The sequence below is a fragment of the Salmo trutta genome, chromosome 24 (genome assembly GCF_901001165.1).
Source record: "Salmo trutta chromosome 24, fSalTru1.1, whole genome shotgun sequence".
In the NCBI taxonomy this organism is placed as follows: domain Eukaryota; kingdom Metazoa; phylum Chordata; class Actinopteri; order Salmoniformes; family Salmonidae; genus Salmo; species Salmo trutta.
The window spans coordinates 31,943,985-31,962,863 of NC_042980.1; the positions used below are offsets into that span (position 1 = coordinate 31,943,985).

Here is an 18,879-nt window from a genome sequence, read left to right on the forward strand (position 1 = left end):
AGGACGTTCATAATCAGTGAGTCACATTTCCTGCTCACCATAAGCTGGTAATGCAGTACGGTACTCATAGAAGAAAGCAATATGTCAGTGAATAAATTGGTAGGTCTTATGTTTCTGAAGTGTCATCCTCACAAGCAGATCTTGGTAGTCAGTCATATGTCATGCCTGGAACTGGTCTAGTCTGTAAACTACAGTATGTGGATTATGTAACTCACAAAATGAATGCTATATTTAATTAGACCTTAAATACAAATAGAAAAGATAATGACATTTTAGCTGCTGAAAAAAGTATATTCATAGAAACAACACTACCTTGAAATGATATACTGATCTCAACACTTAATCTGTATAAAATAATTACTTTTTCAGAAATATTTTATATTGGCTGTAGTCTAGTCCATCTTTCTATGGGTTACCTTCAGGTTATTGTAGGCTGGATATTTTGAAGTTGACTCTTTTGTTATATTAACGTTTTTTGTTGTGTGTGTGTTAATGGGGTGATTGGTGGCTAATCGGGTGGTGTATGTGTATTCCTCTCTCAACTCAGTTTGAAGGGAGCGTGTCTGAATTTCGCGGCACACGTTATGCCCCCGGCTCAACCACGCCTCGCGTCGCACGGTAAAGTTCGACGGCCATATTGACTGTCTACACCTCCTCTCTTGCCCGGCGGTGAAACTGGCTCAGTCGCTTCATACATCACACTGCATACCGAGGCTGAGAAACAGCGGAGTGTCTAACGGTAAACAAATCGATCTATTTTGGTCGCGTTGGATATATAAAGTAGACTACCCTGTGGGCCCAGGGGAGGCAGTTTACCATTTTCTGAACGCAGTCCATCTACTGAGGTGAGTTTTTATCGGGTGTATTTCTTCGCTGGTGGCTCCTAAAGAGCTCAGAATGAAGAGGATTTGCCCTGTGCTCGACGGTGGCTGTTTGTCGTCGTTACGCAGGCTTGTTGCCTACCTAAGTATAGCCTACGTGCTGTCTATATGCCTATTGGTATTAATCCGTTGTGTAAACATTTGGTATCATGTTCCACGTTTTATTCAAGGGGATTACTGTGGTCCATCGACAATAGAACAACATTTAAGCGCTAAACATTTCAAAAGTTATCTAATTAGATAAGCGCTTCATGACTAGCGTTGCACCCTTAGGTTACTGTGAATCAACATTAAGCTAATTGGCAACTTCATTCACTTTAAAACGTTACATTTAATTCATTGTACTGGCATAGATAAGGTGTTAAGTGTTTATATATATATATATATATATATATATATATATAATATTTGTGTATTGTATTATTTGAGATTCATGGACATGCTCCCCATTGTGGCATAGTGGAAACAACGGTGTGCAACTTTGTTGCAAGTGATTATATGCAGCATTTGTAACAGCAGTTTATTTTTGCACTCTTGTGACCAGGGTCCTCAAAATAGCTTGCCAGTGGAGTGTTTTTCTTTGGCTTTACATTTTTTTTGTGGTAGTAACTTAATTCAAATTTTACTTGTCTCCTCAGGCAGGGTTGCCAGGTTAAGCTAAAATGTCGAGCCCAATGACCACTCAAAACTGTCCCAAAAGGCCTGAAAACTAGACCATTTATGATTTTTTTTCACATCAAGAGTGGCGTTGCCATATTTATACAATAAACCCTTTTCCATAGCGTTATCGAGACAACTAAGAAGGAATATCATATTAACTTGTGTTACAAGCTAAATCTGGGTTTCAAAATAATAATTATTGCAAGCTATGACATTAAGCAAGCTATGACATGACGTAACAAAGGAATTTGAATATGTGGCAAGAGAAAAGATAATTCACCCTTATTAACCTCACCAGATCATTTGCACAAGGGGGTATCGTATATGGCGAATATAGCACGGCTAAGGGCTGTTCTTAAGCGTGATGTAACGTGGAGTGCCTGGATACAGCTGTTAGCTGTTTGTAAAGGGTGCGTAACTGGTGGCAGGGAAGTCAAACGCAGGAGAGCAGAACTTGGTGAATAGCCGGAGCAGTTTAATATATAAAACTAACGGCATACAAAACAACAAACACATGGGTACAAAACCCATAGCACACCAGTAACACATAGCACGAGTACTTACAAAAGAAACAATTCCCGACAAGGACATGGGGGAAACAGAGGGAATATATACAACATGTAATTAGGGAATTGAAACCAGGTGTGTGTGAAAACAAGACAAAACAAATGGAACATGAAAAATGGATCGGCGATGGCTAGAAGACCAGTGATGTCGAACACCACCCGAACAAGGAGAGGAAAAGACTTCGGCAGAAGTCATGACAGCCGTGGTATATTGGCCATATACCACAATCACCTGGGGTACCTTATTGCTATTATAAAATGGTGACCAACGTAATTAGAACAGTAAAAAGTTATGTTTAATCATACCCATGGTATATGATCTGATATACCACGTCTTTCAACCAATCAGCATTCAGGGCTCGAACCAGGTTTATAATTGTAAATAAATCCCCTTTGCACATGTGCATAACTATAGATACATCCGACAGGAGAGTTGGACAGAGGATCTCAAAATCTTTGAGCAAGAAAAACTTAGTTAAACAATGCCTACGTCTCATTTCAGTTAGTCTACAGTAGACTAGACAAGATGTAGGCATGATGAAAACCGAACAATTTAGCAGCTTGCTTAGTTCAAGTTAACTGACTAATTTATTCAACATGAATAGCGAGGCAATTTAAGAGGTAAGAAGTGTTTGTGTTTCCCAATAGCTTGCTGGAATAGGCTACTGAGGATGGGGTCATTTCAATGACTGAATTAAATATTAATAATATGTATATGAACTGAATTTGCTTGTCAACAGCCAGTGTTTATATTTTAGAATGTTTTACCTGTAGCATAATCTGACTGCTATTACCGTCAAACTAATGCATTCTAACAATTGCGATAGAGCTTTGATCATTTCCAATTTAATTAACTAAACATGTCCATTAATAATTGCATAATAACACAAGGCTACAACAACAATAAACTGAAGTTTAAGGCTATTTATTAAATTGGCTACACAAGTGACACAAATTGATTTGCAATGACTCCAGAGATATCGTCATTTCATCATATTTATTGTACCAAATGGTAGCCGACAATGGCATATACATTAATTGGCTACTTGATGACCAACAGAGGCAAATGTATCATTCCTCAGACTTTGCCTAATGTCAGTTTCATTTAGGACTTTCTCCATAAAAAGAGCCATACAAGGAAGTTCCATAACCTCCATTTCAAATTTCCCCAAGAGCTAAGCATGCATAAGCACTTCGCTTGATACCGTTTTCTTTTAGCAGTAAACATTAGACTGCAGTTTAAACCAACTACGACCGAATTCATCTAATATGCTCTAGTGTGCCCAAAGTGTTTTTCCAGTGCTTTGTCTCCATTATTTCTTGATGTGCATCAGTTTTAGTGTATTCATGTTTTATGTATAAAGAGTTGGAAGTTGGCGTCTCCATAATGACAATCTAAATAGCCTACATACAACTGGCAGTGGCTGTTCTAGCTTGTATGGCTCCCTGGGTGAACCCCCCTTCAAATTCTGCACTAACTCTCATTTTTATTCAGACATTTGGAACAACACAAATAAATAATCATAACATTTAAAACTATATAAATATATATACAAAAATAAGACTCAAATATCAAAAAGAAGTAGCAAAGACAAATAGAAACAAATCGTAGTATATCAATTATTACACTATTACCCTATTGCTAACAAAAAACACACCTAAAACTAAATTGCACAAATCTTATCACACAAATACACAAATAGAATAACACACTTATAAAGAAGAGAACCTGATTATTACACTATTGCACTTCAAACAAGAAACACACAAACTAAATTGCACAACCAATTGCGTTAGTACTGTACAAAGTTAGAGGTGTGCTATTTTATAGATTCTCCCCTTACCTCAGGCTTCCAGTGGGGAGACCTGAGGTCAACCTACCCCCGCTCCCTCCCCATCTCATACTTCTGAGTGGGAGACCTTCCCAGGCAGTAGCCTGCCTAGCTCACAAACTAGAATCAGGGCGCCCACTCCGACAAGGTTAATTGACCCACAGTCCCACACGGTGACATGATATCATTGACGTGATGTGCAAAGGAGTGATAGAAAACCGATCAAGCAAAAGTCACCATTTGGAATATATATATATATTTTTTTGTGCGGGCGCCCCATGCTATTCCCGGCAAGATGCCACCCTGGGTGGCTGCCCATGTCGCCTATGCCTAAATCCGCCACTGACAACTGGTAATAAGTTGTCACAACGTGCATGCGTGCTACTCACACACACACACACACACACACACACACACACACACACACACACACACACACACACACACACACACACACACACACACACACACACCCCACCCCTCCGGCCACTCACTCATCAACAGCCTGCCTTACTGCCTCAGCAGCAGGTCACAGTGAAATCTACATTTAAGAGGAATGCCATGACGGCCGCGGTGCAACTTAGAAGTAGCCCAAAAACCTGCAACAATTACATTTTCACCCGCAAAAAACAGGGAAAACAGCGAACATGGCAACACTGTTCTCGGGGCACCAAATACTTCAGATCCTAGAAACTACACTATGGGGTACTATGCATTTGGGCAGGTTGCGTTCTCCTGGCATCTGCCAAACCCAGTTTAGTCTGTCGGACCGCCAGATGGTGAAGCGTGATTCATCACTCCAGAGAACGCGTTTCCACTTCTCCAGAGTCCAATGGCGGCACGCTTTACACCACTCCAGACAACACTTGGCATTGCACACTGTGATCTTAGTCTTGTGTGCGGCTGCTCGGCCATGGAAACCGATTTCATGAAGCTCCAGATAACAGTTCTTGTGCTGATGTTGCTTCCAGAGGCAGTTTGGAACTCGGTAGTGAGTGTTGCATCCCGAAGACAGACGAATTTTACCCGCTACTCCCTTCAGCACTCGGTAGGCTTGTTCTGTGAGCATGTGTGGCTTACGACTTTGTGGCTGAGCTGTTTCCACTTCACAATAACAGCACAGTTGACCAGGGCAGATATTTGACAAACTGACTTGTTTGAAAGGTGGCATCCTACAGTATGGCGTGCCACGTTGAAAGTCACTGAGCTCTTCAGTACGGGCCATTCTACTGCCAATGTTTGTCTATGGAGATTGCATGGCGGTGTGCTCGATTTTATACACCTGTCAGCAACAGGTGTGGCGGAAATAGCCGAATCCACTAATTTGAAGGGGTGTCCACATACTTTTGAGGACACCCCTTCACTATAGTGTACCTTAATTGAAAATGACTAAAGTAAAAATTAAAGTCACTCAGTAAAATACTACTTGAATATACTTAAGTATCAAAAGTAAAAGTATAAATCATTTCAGATTCCTTATGTTAAGCAAACCGGACAGCTTTTTTAAAATTTACGGATAGCCAGGAGCACACTCCTAAACTCAGACATAATTTACAAACGATGCATTTGTGTTTGAGTCCATCAGATCAGAGGCAGTAGGGATGACCAGGGATGTTCTCTTGATAAGTGTGTGAATTGGACCATTTTCCTGTCCTGCTAAGCGTTCAAAATGTAAAAAATATAAATAGTATAAAATACAGATACCCCAAAAACTACTTAAGTAGTACTGTAATGTATTTTTACTTTACTTTTTTACTCTATCTTTATGTAGTGTTGTCTATCTTGTTGTGATGTGTGTTTTGTCCTATATTTATATTGTATTTATTTAAAAATTATTTTAATCCGAGGCCCCCGTCCTCGCAGGAGGCTTTTTGCCTTTTGGTAGGCCGTCATCGTAAATAAGAATTTGTTCTTAACTGACTTGCCTAGTTAAATAAAGGTTAAATAAATAAAATACTTCAGTACTTTACACCACTGCTATGGAGGAGGGGTTAAGGTTCCTTCTGGACAGGGCCTAACTATAAAAGTAATATATTACCCCCAATGCTGGTCCGAAGTGATTCTTTTGCAATTTGTCTATTTTTCCACATTAAAAGTTGTAGATGGAACTCTGTGTTGTTTATTGTTTTGGTATAACTGATATCATCATTGCTTAAATGGCAAATGTGAGAGTACAGACATGCTACTGTAAATATACACATTTCTGAAATTCTGAGAATGTCAACCATGTTCTGGGTATGTTTCTGTAAGAAGCAACACTGCTACCTCAGCCATGTTTCTATCAGAAGCAACAGAACTACCTCGTACCATGTTTCTATCAGAAGCAACACTACTACCTCGAACCATGTTTATATCAGAAGCAACACTACTATCTTGAACCATGTTTCTATCAGAAGCAACACTACTACCTCGGCCATGTTTATATCAGAAGCAACACTACTACCTCAAACCATGTTTCTATCAGAAGCAACACTACTACCGCGACCATGTTTATATCAGAAGCAACACTACTACCTCGAACCATGTTTATATCAGAAGCAACACTACTACCTCGAACCATGTTTATATCAGAAGCAACACTACTACCTCGAACCATGTTTATATCAGAAGCAACACTACTACCTCAAACCATGTTTATATCAGAAGCAACACTACTACCTCGAACCATGTTTCTGTCAGAAGCAACACTACTACCTCGAACCATGTTTCTGTCAGAAGCAACACTACTACCTCAAGCCATGTTTATATCAGAAGCAACACTACTACCTCGAACCATGTTTATATCAGAAGCAACACTACTACCTCGACCATGTTTATATCAGAAGCAACACTACTACCTTGAACCATGTTTATATTTGAAGCAACACTACTACCTCGAACCATGTTTCTGTCAGAAGCAACACTACTACCTCGGACCATGTTTCTGTCAGAAGCAACACTACTACCTTGGACCATGTTTATATCAGAAGCAACACTACTACCTCGGACAATGTTTTTATCAGAAGCAACACTACTACCTCGAACCATGTTTATATCAGAAGCAACATACTACCTCGAACCATGTTTATATCAGAAGCAACACAACTACCTCGAACCATGTTTCTATCAGAAGCAACAATACTACCTCGAACCATGTTTATATCAGAAGCAACACTACTACCCCAGACCATGTTTATATCAGAAGCAACACTACTACCCCGGACCATGTTTATATCAGAAGCAATACTACTACCTCGGACCATGTTTATATCAGAAGCAACACTACTACCTCAAACCATGTTTATATCAGAAGCAACACTACTACCCCGGACCATGTTTATATCAGAAGCAACACTACTACCTCGGCCATGTTTATATCAGAAGCAACACTACTACCTTGAACCATGTTTCTATCAGAAGCAACACTACTACCTCGGACCATGTTTCTGTCAGAAGCAACACTACTACCTCGGACCATGTTTCTGTCAGAAGCAACACTACAACCTCAAGCCATGTTTATATCAGAAGCAACACTACTACCTCGAACCATGTTTATATCAGAAGCAACACTACTACCTCGACCATGTTTATATCAGAAGCAACACTACTACCTCGAACCATGTTTATATCAGAAGCAACACTACTACCTCGAACCATGTTTCTGTCAGAAGCAACACTACTACCTTGGACCATGTTTATATCAGAAGCAACACTACTACCTCGGACAATGTTTTTATCAGAAGCAACACTACTACCTCGAACCATGTTTCTGTCAGAAGCAACATTACTACCTTGGACCATGTTTATATCAGAAGCAACACTACTACCTCGGACAATGTTTTTATCAGAAGCAACACTACTACCTCGAACCATGTTTATATCAGAAGCAACACTACTACCTTGGACCATGTTTATATCAGAAGCAACACTACTACCCCGGACCATGTTTATATCAGAAGCAACACAACTACCTCGAACCATGTTTCTATCAGAAGCAACAATACTACCTCGAACCATGTTTATATCAGAAGCAACACTACTACCTCGGACCATGTTTATATCAGAAGCAACACTACTACCTCGAACCATGTTTATATCAGAAGCAACACTACTACCCCGGACCATGTTTATATTAGAAGCAACACTACTACCTCGGCCATGTTTATATCAGAAGCAACACTACTACCTTGAACCTTGTTTCTATCAGAAGCAACACTACTACCTCGGCCATGTTTCGGAAATGCAAGGACGAGAACTGATGCCATTCCTTATCAGAGACACATTTGGTGCATGTGGTGTGGATTTCAAAAAGACAATAGCTGAGCATCTCAAAAAGAACTCTATCTAGAATTCTACCGATTCCCGTCTTTTAATGAGAAACACATTTTAATGAGATCAGATAGGTGTTTTTTATAATTGTTGCCAAATAATGACATTAACATATATTGCTAAGAATGTGAGTGTAGGGGGACTCCCCAAGCGGGTCGCAAACCCAGGCCACTAGCACCAATGACAAACACCTTAACCACTGTCCCAGTAAGGGAAATCTCTAGGGCATGTGCTAATTGGGCCAGTACAGTTAGGCCGTGTCCAGAAGAAACCGTAAACCCTCCTCCCTAGGCACTTGTGTAGATCTGAAACAACTTGATAGGGGTAAGCAATAGGGTGAAGGCACTTGAATCTCAGCTCTGTTAAAGGTACACTTAACAAAAACTATTATTGATCATAGTGATCACTTTAACCATATCTACATGTACGTACTACCTCAATCAGCCTGACTAACCGGTGTCTGTATGTAGCCTCACTACTGTATATAGCCTGTCTTTTTACTGTTGTTTTATTTCTTTACTTACCTATTGTTCACCTAATACCTTTTTTGCACTATTGGTTAGAGCCTGTAAGTAAGCATTTCACTGTAAGGTCTACACCTGTTGTATTCAGCGCACGTGACAAATAAACTTTCATTTGATTCAGGAGTATCCTTTAAACAGGTTAATATGCCCCACCAATATTAGATAACTAAGCCCTTACATGAATGATGAGAGAATATTCAAATGAACTAAATGATAACTGACATAGACATGGTGGCGTAGCAGCAAGATGTGAAGCAAGAGGATATGTTGAATACTAATAACTGTGTAAATGAACATGCACTATGTAATAATGTATGTCAAAGTGTGTTAAATATGTAAGTTGAAAACACTGTTAAAAGCACTGTGTGTGTGAGTATCCTTGCCAACAGACAGAAATAGCTGTGAATGGAGCAGTGGTTAGCCAATCAGGGTCTTTCTTGATGGGCTTGGCAAAAGTAACAAGGTTTGATGTGCAATATCTTTTGGGGGGGGTGAACTTTTCTTTGGAACCATCAGACGAGGTCATGACAGAAATCGTACACAGTGTCACTCTTGTGAGCCTTTCACCCAACTATCTGGAAGTTGTAATGCCCCCACAAGGAGAGCCTAGTACAGTTTCTTGTTGTTGTAGTGGGTTCTACATCTCCTTTGTTTGTATACCCTCTGTAGTATCACTCACACCACAGCTGGAGATGTGGCCATCAGATCTGTAAACACACACACACCCCGCAAACCCATTGGCCCATGTGTTCAGCAGCCCTTCTGCACTCGCTTGTACCACTGCAGTGAAAGTATGAAATGAGAGGAACAAGGGAATGGAGAGGAGGGAAACAGGATTCATGAGGAGTACACTGACAGGGTGTGGAAAAGGCTTGTTATTTATACGCCTGTAACTAGTTTTATGAGAGCTATAAGCCATGTCCTGTTAAAAGCTACTGCGTCAGAGAGAGCAAAAGAAAAATTCAGAAAGGGAGAGAGATGAAAGAGAGTAATGTGTGTGTGGAGATCAGAGCCTGTTACTTTCTGCATGAATGGTGACCTGGAAGCTGTATCCGTTTGAGAGTGACGCTCAGGATTTGGTGAATGGAGGGGTCAGGTAACACACACACACACACACACACACACACACACACACACACACACACACACACACACACACACACACACACACACACACTGCAGACAGGATTATAGCTTTTCTCTGCCAGGCAGGTTTAAAAGTGAGTGGGGTAAACAGGGAGTACCTATGTTTGGCGCCGGATGCTATTTAATGACCTCACAAAGTCGCCGGTTAAGGCTGCCCTGAGGTGGGAGGGGAAATCACAGGTCATCTTTCTCCCAAAGACCCACCGGAGGTCCTTGTAGAGACTAATATAGCTAGAATATATAGAAACCAGTCCTGCTCTAGGGATGAAATCTAAGCACCTGTGTCACGTTGGGGACGGTGATAGATATGATTGCTTCCTCTACATGTTAGCGAGGCATGTCTGGCCTGATATATTTCTATCTCAGCGTACCACAACGCTGTGCCCTACTAAACGCAGGGAGTCCAGGTACTTGACGACACCCTATAATTTATTAGGGAGATAAAAGGGAGATTAAAAGGTAGAGGAATAACATGAAATGTCTATTTGGACTCAATACCTTATCTAAAATAGTTCCTGTGTCCTTCAAAAGGGTAATTCTTACTCAGAAGTTAGAATAACCTTATTTTCTTCCTTCGTGCTCAATGAGGGAGAAAGTTAGTTAGGAAGCAATGTAGAGCTTCTGCCCCTTCTTCCTCCACCACTCTAGTGATTCTGTCCACTCTTTTATCTCCTCTGTACCAGGTAAGTGGGGCAGGCCCAGCTTGGGTTCTCTACCTCCCCTATCACACTGCAGTATATCTGTTCCCCCAGTCTCTGCTAGGGAGAGAGAGAGTGAGAGGTAAAGATAGAGTCAGATTACCGTCCCTCAGTAAGACTGCTCCTCATTTCCTGCTTAGTTCTGCAGCCCTGCCTGCCTGGCTGGCTGCTATCACATCTCTCTGCTCTCTCTCTGGGCTGACTTTCATTACTTCATTAGCAGAGCCTATTTCTGGCCTTTGCCATCTCAGGGCTCTGTCACCACAGGGACTACATCAAGGCCTACCTAACGCTGGCGCTCGAGCCCTCCCCCTCCCTCCCGCCATGTACGTTCCCTCCCTCCCATTTTCTATTTTCACTGTTTGGAGTTGTTGTTCAGGAGCCAGCATATGTTTTCAGTTGGGAAGTGTAGTAACCACTACAACTGACTCAATACTAAATAAATTCAAATGTAATGTTTTTTTACATGAGTTTTGTTATCCTGAACTGTCAATTATCACTGACATTGATGTTAGATACATCTTTTTCTTTCTCTGTGTTAATGGTAACTGATCTGCGCTCTCCTTTGTTATTTATAGTGTTAATAATAACTTATCTGCTCTCTCCTACAGGCAGTGGAGCCCAGGGCGAGTCAACGAGACGGAGGACGATTTCTTTGCATTTTCTCAGCAGAAGGGCAAGGCTGGAGAGAGGACAAAGATGCCCAAACCGGTGAGACTCACCTCGGGAAAAAATGATGAAAATATAGATGTATAAACACATTGGGGAAAACAATATTCACAGGAGACATGAATGTTCAGGTTGTGTTGTGAATTTCACAATGTATTTTCCACCACAACACCTCAGGCTTTGTCCAAAAGTATCTTTCACACCATGCAAGAACAGCAGCCACATGTTAGGACACAGTAACCTGTCTGTAACAAACACTCACATACACCGCAGGAGGTTGGTGGCACCTTAATTGGGGAGGACGGGCTCGTGGTAGTGGCTGGAGCGGAATTAGTGGAATGGTATCAAGTACATCAAACACACCTATTTGATGCCTTTCCATTTGCTCCGTACTCCCCTCAGCAGCCTCCACTGACAACCACACAGTACCCCCCCAACACACAAACAAAAACACAGACAGTGTCCTGATTACCCACTTCAGACCTGTTTGTAGAAAACACAAAGGCATCTTTACTCTTATTTTGAGCAAACGCACACACACACACACACACACACACACACACACACACACACACACACACACACACACACACACACACACACACACACACACACAGGCTTATTTTGTCTGTAACAGGCTCAGAGCTTGGGGACAGACAGACGGAGAGCTCCAGAGAGTCTCCCTATGGTTTACATAATCACTGTAAACCCTCCACTCTATAGTCCGTCAATCACTGTAAACTAGAGGTGTCAAACTCATTCCACAGAGGGCCGAGTGTCTGCAGGTTTTTTTGGGGGAGGGGGGTTGTATGTGTGTTAGTGAGTACTTGTTTGTTGTGTGTTAGTGAGTACTTGTTTGTTGTGTGTGTACTTCATCTGTATATTTGTGTGGCTTGTAAGCATGTATCACCATTGTAGGACTATGGTGTGGGGCATGGAGGGACTTAATGCATTATTGATTTACTGAAACGTTTTGCACATGTCGCCCCTCTGGTTCGCCTCACTACTTTCCCTGCTCCACACCAGCATGCCTGCGCCCACCCGCCAGACACACAGGCAGGCTTTAAATATTTCATAAGCCGGTTTTCATTAATATAATGGGAATTATCCAAGTCAGTAAATCTAATTATCAGGTGTGAAGTTCACTCACCCATCCCTTTCCCTCAACCTTACCTTAGCCCAAACACATAAAAAAACGTAGGCTCTACATAATCCTCCGCTCTCCACGTCTACCGTCGCTCTCCCCTGCTCATTATTTTCTCAATACCTTTTGATGTCCTTCTAGTCCTCCCTCTCTATTCTCATCCTCTCCTAGTCTCTCCATCTGGAACAGTTTGTGCATATATTATGAAGACATTTTGTGACATTTTGGTTCGTTTTGGTCTTCGTTAAGGGTTTTGTTCATCTGTTTGTGCACACAAAATGTTTTGACGAAGCAAGCCGAAGTTCGGTAGCCGAAGTCTACACCCCTTCGTTGGCGATTGGTTAACTGTAGGGGTGACGCGAGTTTCTTCTTATCGATTTAGTCCGAAAACTCAGTGTGGATTCAACATGGCGAACGACAACTTCAAGCGTTGCTTAGCCAAGGAGGTACAGAAGTAAGCAAGACGGAAAGCAACATGCCATCTTCACAAGAGAATGAGGTATGTTGTATTTTCTATTGTAGTCGAGGAAAAGAGTAGCCATGTTTGCAAACAAAAGCCAGCCAGCCAGCCAGCCAGCTAGCTCTAGCCTAGCAACATACTCATGTAGAGAAAGCAAGCAAGCCAACCAACTAAACTAAAGATCTTTACAACTTTTTGATCAAACATAATTTTGTCAGAGAAAGAAAATCATAAGCTTCCCACATTGGTAACACCTAAGTCAAAGTTCGGTATCAAGGTCCAGCTAGCTAAAATGTTGCAAATGTTTGAGCAGAGTTGAGTAGCTAAGCCAACTCAACTCTGCGCAAACATTTGCAACATTATAGTCTATTTTAGTCCTGGTTAATGATATTTCATATGTTGTTCATTGAATGTTTTGGATGGTTTGATTATGTGAACTAAAAAGCCCTCTACTTTTTTATTTTTCAAGGCACAAACACCAGTGAATGGGGACAACACCAGGTTTTGTTCTCTGCTCTGCAGCATTGCCTCTTCACCTGCCCCCAGCACTGACTGGTCATTAACCCCCAACCCATCTGCAGTGCAGAATGGAAAACCATCTCAATGATGGACCTGGGAAGCCCTATCCTGGGCCCACCTCCAATACCTACTCCACTGGCTTGCTCCTCACCAATGCCACAGAGCAGCAGCAGTAGTAGCAGGACTGTGAGAAGAAGGGAGAAAAGAGCTGCAGACTCAGCCCTTGACACATCACTCGCAATGGCGTTGCAAAGACCGATTTCAAGATCTGGAGAACGTCATGCATTGAGCCACCCAGAGGTAAATCATTTCAGACTCTCCTCCTTTATTCTGATATCCTTTCCTCTCTTCTGTTGTCCTTTTTTCCTCCTCTCCTCACCATGCACACTGCTCTCCACAGACACTCCTAACATGTCCCCCCTCTTCTCATCCTCTCCACAGGGCCCTGGCACCTATAGCTGATTTCATGGATGAACTATTGCCAAAACTCTGGTTGGAATTTGATCACCAGCTGCATGAATTTGTGCATGACTTCAAGAAGAAGACATGGACCGAACGACTGGGACCACAGTGAAATTAACAACTTGTTCTTGTTGTTCAGACATCTCAGGAGTCAGACTCTAGACAATTTTATTCAATAGACACTTTTGTTTGCATGTCTGTTTTTCACAGACACATTTGTACTATTCTACAAATAATTGCATTTGTCTGACACTTTAATGATATTTCATTGATGTGTTGTTTACATGTCTGTTCTTAGCAGACACTGTTGTATTGTGGTTTACTTTCAGAGCCCAGATGCAAGAATAAGGTTAATTTTTTTGTGTGCTGAAAAAGCTCTGTTCATCTCGATACAAGGTGTTTCAATGCATTCTATTTGATGATCAAGTACTGACAATGTTGAGAAGAGCTGTGTGCTGCAGACCTTACCGGCTATCTTTTGTGTGGTGTAGTTCAATCTAATCTAAATTAATGCACACAGACATCATAAAAATGAGTTGTAGTTGTGGAAGGCCAGACAAGCCTTCAGAATGTCCTTAGCCTTTTCAGGGTTACACTCGGTTAGCCGAACAAGAGTCCTCATCCTTGCAGCCATGATGCCGAATGCATTCTCTATGACAACGAGAGTGGCGGTAGTTGTAGGAACACCCAGGTTCATTGAGATGGACACCTGTGAATGAGAGATAATGAGAATATATGTTAGATATAAAATATAGCCTATTGGTAAAAAAAGAATACCATTTTCCGGGAACCATATTCCAAAAGCCTTAATAAAATGGCATTTCTCATATAGATGTGCATACATGTATGCAGTAACAAGGGAAATTAGAAACAGAAAGATTGATTCCAACATTCTATTATCAACATACCTGGATAAGGGTGAATCAGTTTTTCATGTAGGGGGCTGTATCTCCCAGAAAAACATGCACTTGGTGTTGTGGTGCCTGGCAGGACAACTGGTGGTGGTATATCAAGAGTCTTCTGCAGCAGTTTGGACCCAAAATAACTATCTTGAAACACTCAACCCTTAACCCCAAAGAACTCTCTTGAAACACTCACCCCTTGACCCCAAAGAACTCTCTTGAAACACTCAACCCTTGACCCCAAAGAACTCTCTTGAAACACTCAACCCTTGCTCTCTCGGCCGTATGTCCCTACATCCGTCTCTGTATCTTTTCTATTATATGTCTTGCTAGGTAAAACAAATCTAGTAGATCCCGGGCAAGAGATGAGGGAGAGGGTGAGGTAATGGAGGTAAAGGGGGATGGGTGAAGAGGGGTTAGGCAGAGGGTGAAGTGGGATGAGGTAGAGGAGGAGGATGGGTGAGGGGTGAAGAGGGGTGAGGTGGAGGTCAATGGTTAAGAGGGGTGAGGTAGAGGAGGATGAGTGAGGGGTGAGGTGGATGAGGATGGGTGAGGGGTGAAGAGAGGTGAGGTAGAGGAGGAGGCAGTGAAGAGGGGTAAAGCCTGGTCCTCTGTGACTTAAAGCCCCTGGTAACCGGCTTAGCAACAAACAGCTGTGCATTTAATTAGGCCTGTCTGGTACCACAAACACACACACACAGTTTACCATATGGAAAATCCGTACTTATCAAGATTTAATTTTTTTGGTGGGGGTGGGGGTAGATCAGATTGAATATTGCAGATTGTGGCTTCCATCAATGTAATTATCTGCATAATTTCCAATCCCCCCATATATATATTTTTTGTAAATATACAGTACCAGTCAGAAGTTTGGACGCACCTACTCATTCAAGGGTTTTTCTTTATTTTTACTATTTTCTACATTGTAGAATATTAGTGAAGATATCAAAACTATGAAATAACACATATGGAATCATGTTGTAACCCAAAAAAGTGTTAAAGAAACCAAAATATATTTTATATTTGAGATTCTTCAAAGTAGCCACCCTTTGCCTTGATGACAGCTTTGCACACTCTTGTTATTCTCTCAACCAGTTTCATGGGGTAGTCACCTGGAATGCATTTCAATTAACAGGTGTGCCTTGTTAATTTGTGGAATTTCTTTCCTTCTTAATGCGTTTGAGCCATTCAGTTGTGTTGTGACAAGGTAGGGGATAGACATATTTGGTAAAAGACCAAGTCCATATTATGTCAAGAACAGCTCAAATAAGCAAAGAGAAATGACAGTCCATCATTACTTTGTGACATGAAGGTCAGTCAATGCAGAACATTTCAAAAACTTTGAACGTTTCTTCAAGTGCAGTTGCAAAACCATCAAATGCTATGATGAAACTGGCTCTCATGAGGACCGCCACAGGAAAGGAAGACCCATAGTTACCTCTGCTGCAGAGGATAAGTTATTTTTGGTTCCAACCCCGTGTCTTTGTGAGACGCAGAGTAGGTGAATGGAAGATCTCTGCATGTGTGGTTCCCACCGTGAAGCATGGAGGAGTAGGTGTGGGGGTGCTTTGCTGGTGACACTGTCTGATTTATTTAGAATTCAAGGCACACTTAACCAGCATGGCTACCACAGCATTCTGCAGTGATACGCCATCCCATCTGGTTTGCACTTAGTCCCACTATCATTTGTTTTTCAACAGGACAATGACCCAAAACACACCTCCAGGCTGTGTAAGGGCTATTTGCCCAAGAAGGAGAGTGATGGTGCTGCATCAGATGATCTCGCCTTCACAATCACCCGACCTCAACCCAAGTTGGACTGCAGAGTGAAGGAAAAGCAGCCAACAAGTGCTCAGCATATGTGGGAACTCCTTCAAGACTGTTGGAAAAGCATTCCAGGTGAAGCTGGTTGAGAGAATGCCTAGCGTGTGCAAAGCTGTCATCAAGGCAAAGGGTGTTTTTGGGTTACTACATGATTTCATAGTTTTGATGTCTTCACTATTATTCCACAACTTTCTTATATATTTTCCTTTATTATTTTCTCCTAACCCTACCACCCCTTCCCTAATTGGAGTAAACTAATGGACAACAAGACTTATGCTTCTAGTTCCGTCTTATACGTACTGTATACATTTTCACCGACACAGTGAAAATGTGATACAATAGTTATCTTTTGTTTGTTTTTCAGAACTTTCATAAAAGTTATTTTTATTCTCATAGATTCTACATATTTTAAATTAAAGATAAAAAAATTTGCTATGAGTATAATTGTGTTATTGATCGATTGACTATGACTTTTTAAATCACCTAGCAGTGCTATTTGCAGAGTTAGCCCCAGGTAAATGTTGCAATTCTTCAGCCATTCTTGAACCTGTGACCAAAAACAAGCTACATATGGACAGTACCAAAACAAATGATCTAATGATTCTGTCTCTTCGCAGCAAAATCTGCAGAGCTGGAATGGTTATATCCCCCATATACATGTATATAACATTCTATTGATTGCAAGAATTTTGTATAATCATTTAAACTGAAAGGTTTTGAATCCAGCGTTGTCTTGTGCATCAGTTCACAAACCATGTGCCATTGAATCGGTACATCTCTTCACAACTATTTTGCTATCTATAAGTCACAGCTGTCCATCTTTAACCAATTTTACCAATACTTACCAAGTCTTGCTTGGGTTGGGGATATGTAACGGGCTACCTCTGCCTTGGGGGTCACTGGACCTATAGAAACAGCCACCATAAAGATGGTGTTATCAGTTTTTTTGCCTGGTTTTCTAAACCATTTCCAATTTACTTCCTGAATTAGCTGAACAGAAACTGAATTGACCCCTAACTAGCAGACGTTGCTACTGTATGTATAGCCGAGTTGCAGTCAGAGAATAGAGGGTTCTAGTATTCACTGTGCAGTGCTCTGTCTCTACGTGGTTTGTCAGTTGGTGATCAGCTCCTATCAGTTCTGAGACATCTTGCTCTGTCTGTTCTTGTCCTCTACAGTATCTGTCAGTTTCTCTCACTCTCTCTCCCACTCAGTTTCTCTCGCTCTCTCTCCCGCTCAGTTTCTCTCGCTCTCTCTCCCACTCAGTTTCTCTCGCTCTCTCTCCCGCTCAGTTTCTCTCGCTCTCTCTCCCGCTCAGTTTTTCTCCCTCTCTCTCCCGCTCAGTTTCTCTCCCTCTCTCTCCCGCTCAGTTTCTCTCCCTCTCTCTCCCGCTTAGTTTCTCTCCCGCTCGCTCCCGCTCAGTTTTTCTCCCTCTCTCTCCCGCTCAGTTTCTCTCCCTCTCTCTCCCGCTCAGTTTCTCTCCCTCTCTCTCCCGCTCAGTTTCTCTCCCTCTCTCTCCCGCTCAGTTTCTCTCGCTCTCGCTCAGTTTCTCTCCCGCTCGCTCCCGCTCAGTTTCTCCTGCTCAGTTTCTCTCCTGCTCAGTTTCTCTCCCTCTCTCTCCCGCTCAGTTTCTCTCGCTCCCGCTTGCTCCCGCTCAGTTTCTCCCGCTCAGTTTCTCTCCCTCTCTCTCCCGCTCAGTTTCTCTCGCTCTTTCTCCCGCTCAGTTTCTCTCGCTCTCTCTCCCACTTAGTTTCTCTCCCGCTCAGTTTTTCTCCCTCTCTCTCCCGCTCAGTTTCTCTCGCTCCCGCTCAGTTTTTCTCCCTCTCTCTCCCGCTCAGTTTCTCTCCCTCTCTCTCCCGCTCAGTTTCTCTCCCTCTCTCTCCCGCTCAGTTTCTCTCCCTCTCTCTCCCGCTCAGTTTCTCCTGCTCAGTTTCTCTCGCTCTTTCTCCCGCTCAGTTTCTCCCGCTCAGTTTCTCTCGCTCTCTCTCCCGCTTAGTTTCTCTCCCTCTCTCTCCCGCTCAGTTTCTCCTGCTCAGTTTCTCTCCTGCTCAGTTTCTCTCCCTCTCTCTCCCGCTCAGTTTCTCTCGCTCCCGCTTGCTCCCGCTCAGTTTCTCCCGCTCAGTTTCTCTCCCTCTCTCTCCCGCTCAGTTTCTCTCGCTCTTTCTCCCGCTCAGTTTCTCTCGCTCTCTCTCCCACTTAGTTTCTCTCCCGCTCAGTTTTTCTCCCTCTCTCTCCCGCTCAGTTTCTCTCGCTCCCGCTCAGTTTTTCTCCCTCTCTCTCCCGC

General features: G+C 42.3%; 1 protein-coding gene and 1 long non-coding RNA gene across 4 annotated transcripts in view; both read left to right on the plus strand.

Moving 5' to 3' along the window:
- Positions 1-559: 559 nt before the first annotated feature.
- LOC115161116 (radixin) overlaps positions 560-18,879 on the plus strand; it is a 51,829-nt gene continuing 33,509 nt past the window's right edge. The window contains exons 1-2 of one of the 3 annotated variants that reach the window (XM_029711870.1): positions 560-845; positions 11,227-11,326. In XM_029711870.1, the coding sequence (XP_029567730.1) occupies positions 11,315-11,326 (12 nt within the window). In that variant the 5' untranslated portion in view covers positions 560-845; positions 11,227-11,314. Of the gene's footprint in view, positions 846-11,226; positions 11,327-16,651; positions 16,671-18,879 lie in introns of those variants that run through there. The other 2 variants (XM_029711871.1, XM_029711872.1) reach the window with 2 other exon arrangements.
- LOC115161118 (uncharacterized) lies at positions 12,781-14,640 on the plus strand. Its single transcript, XR_003869178.1, has 3 exons — positions 12,781-12,927; positions 13,358-13,707; positions 13,849-14,640. It is a non-coding gene; the product is annotated as an uncharacterized LOC115161118 (long non-coding RNA).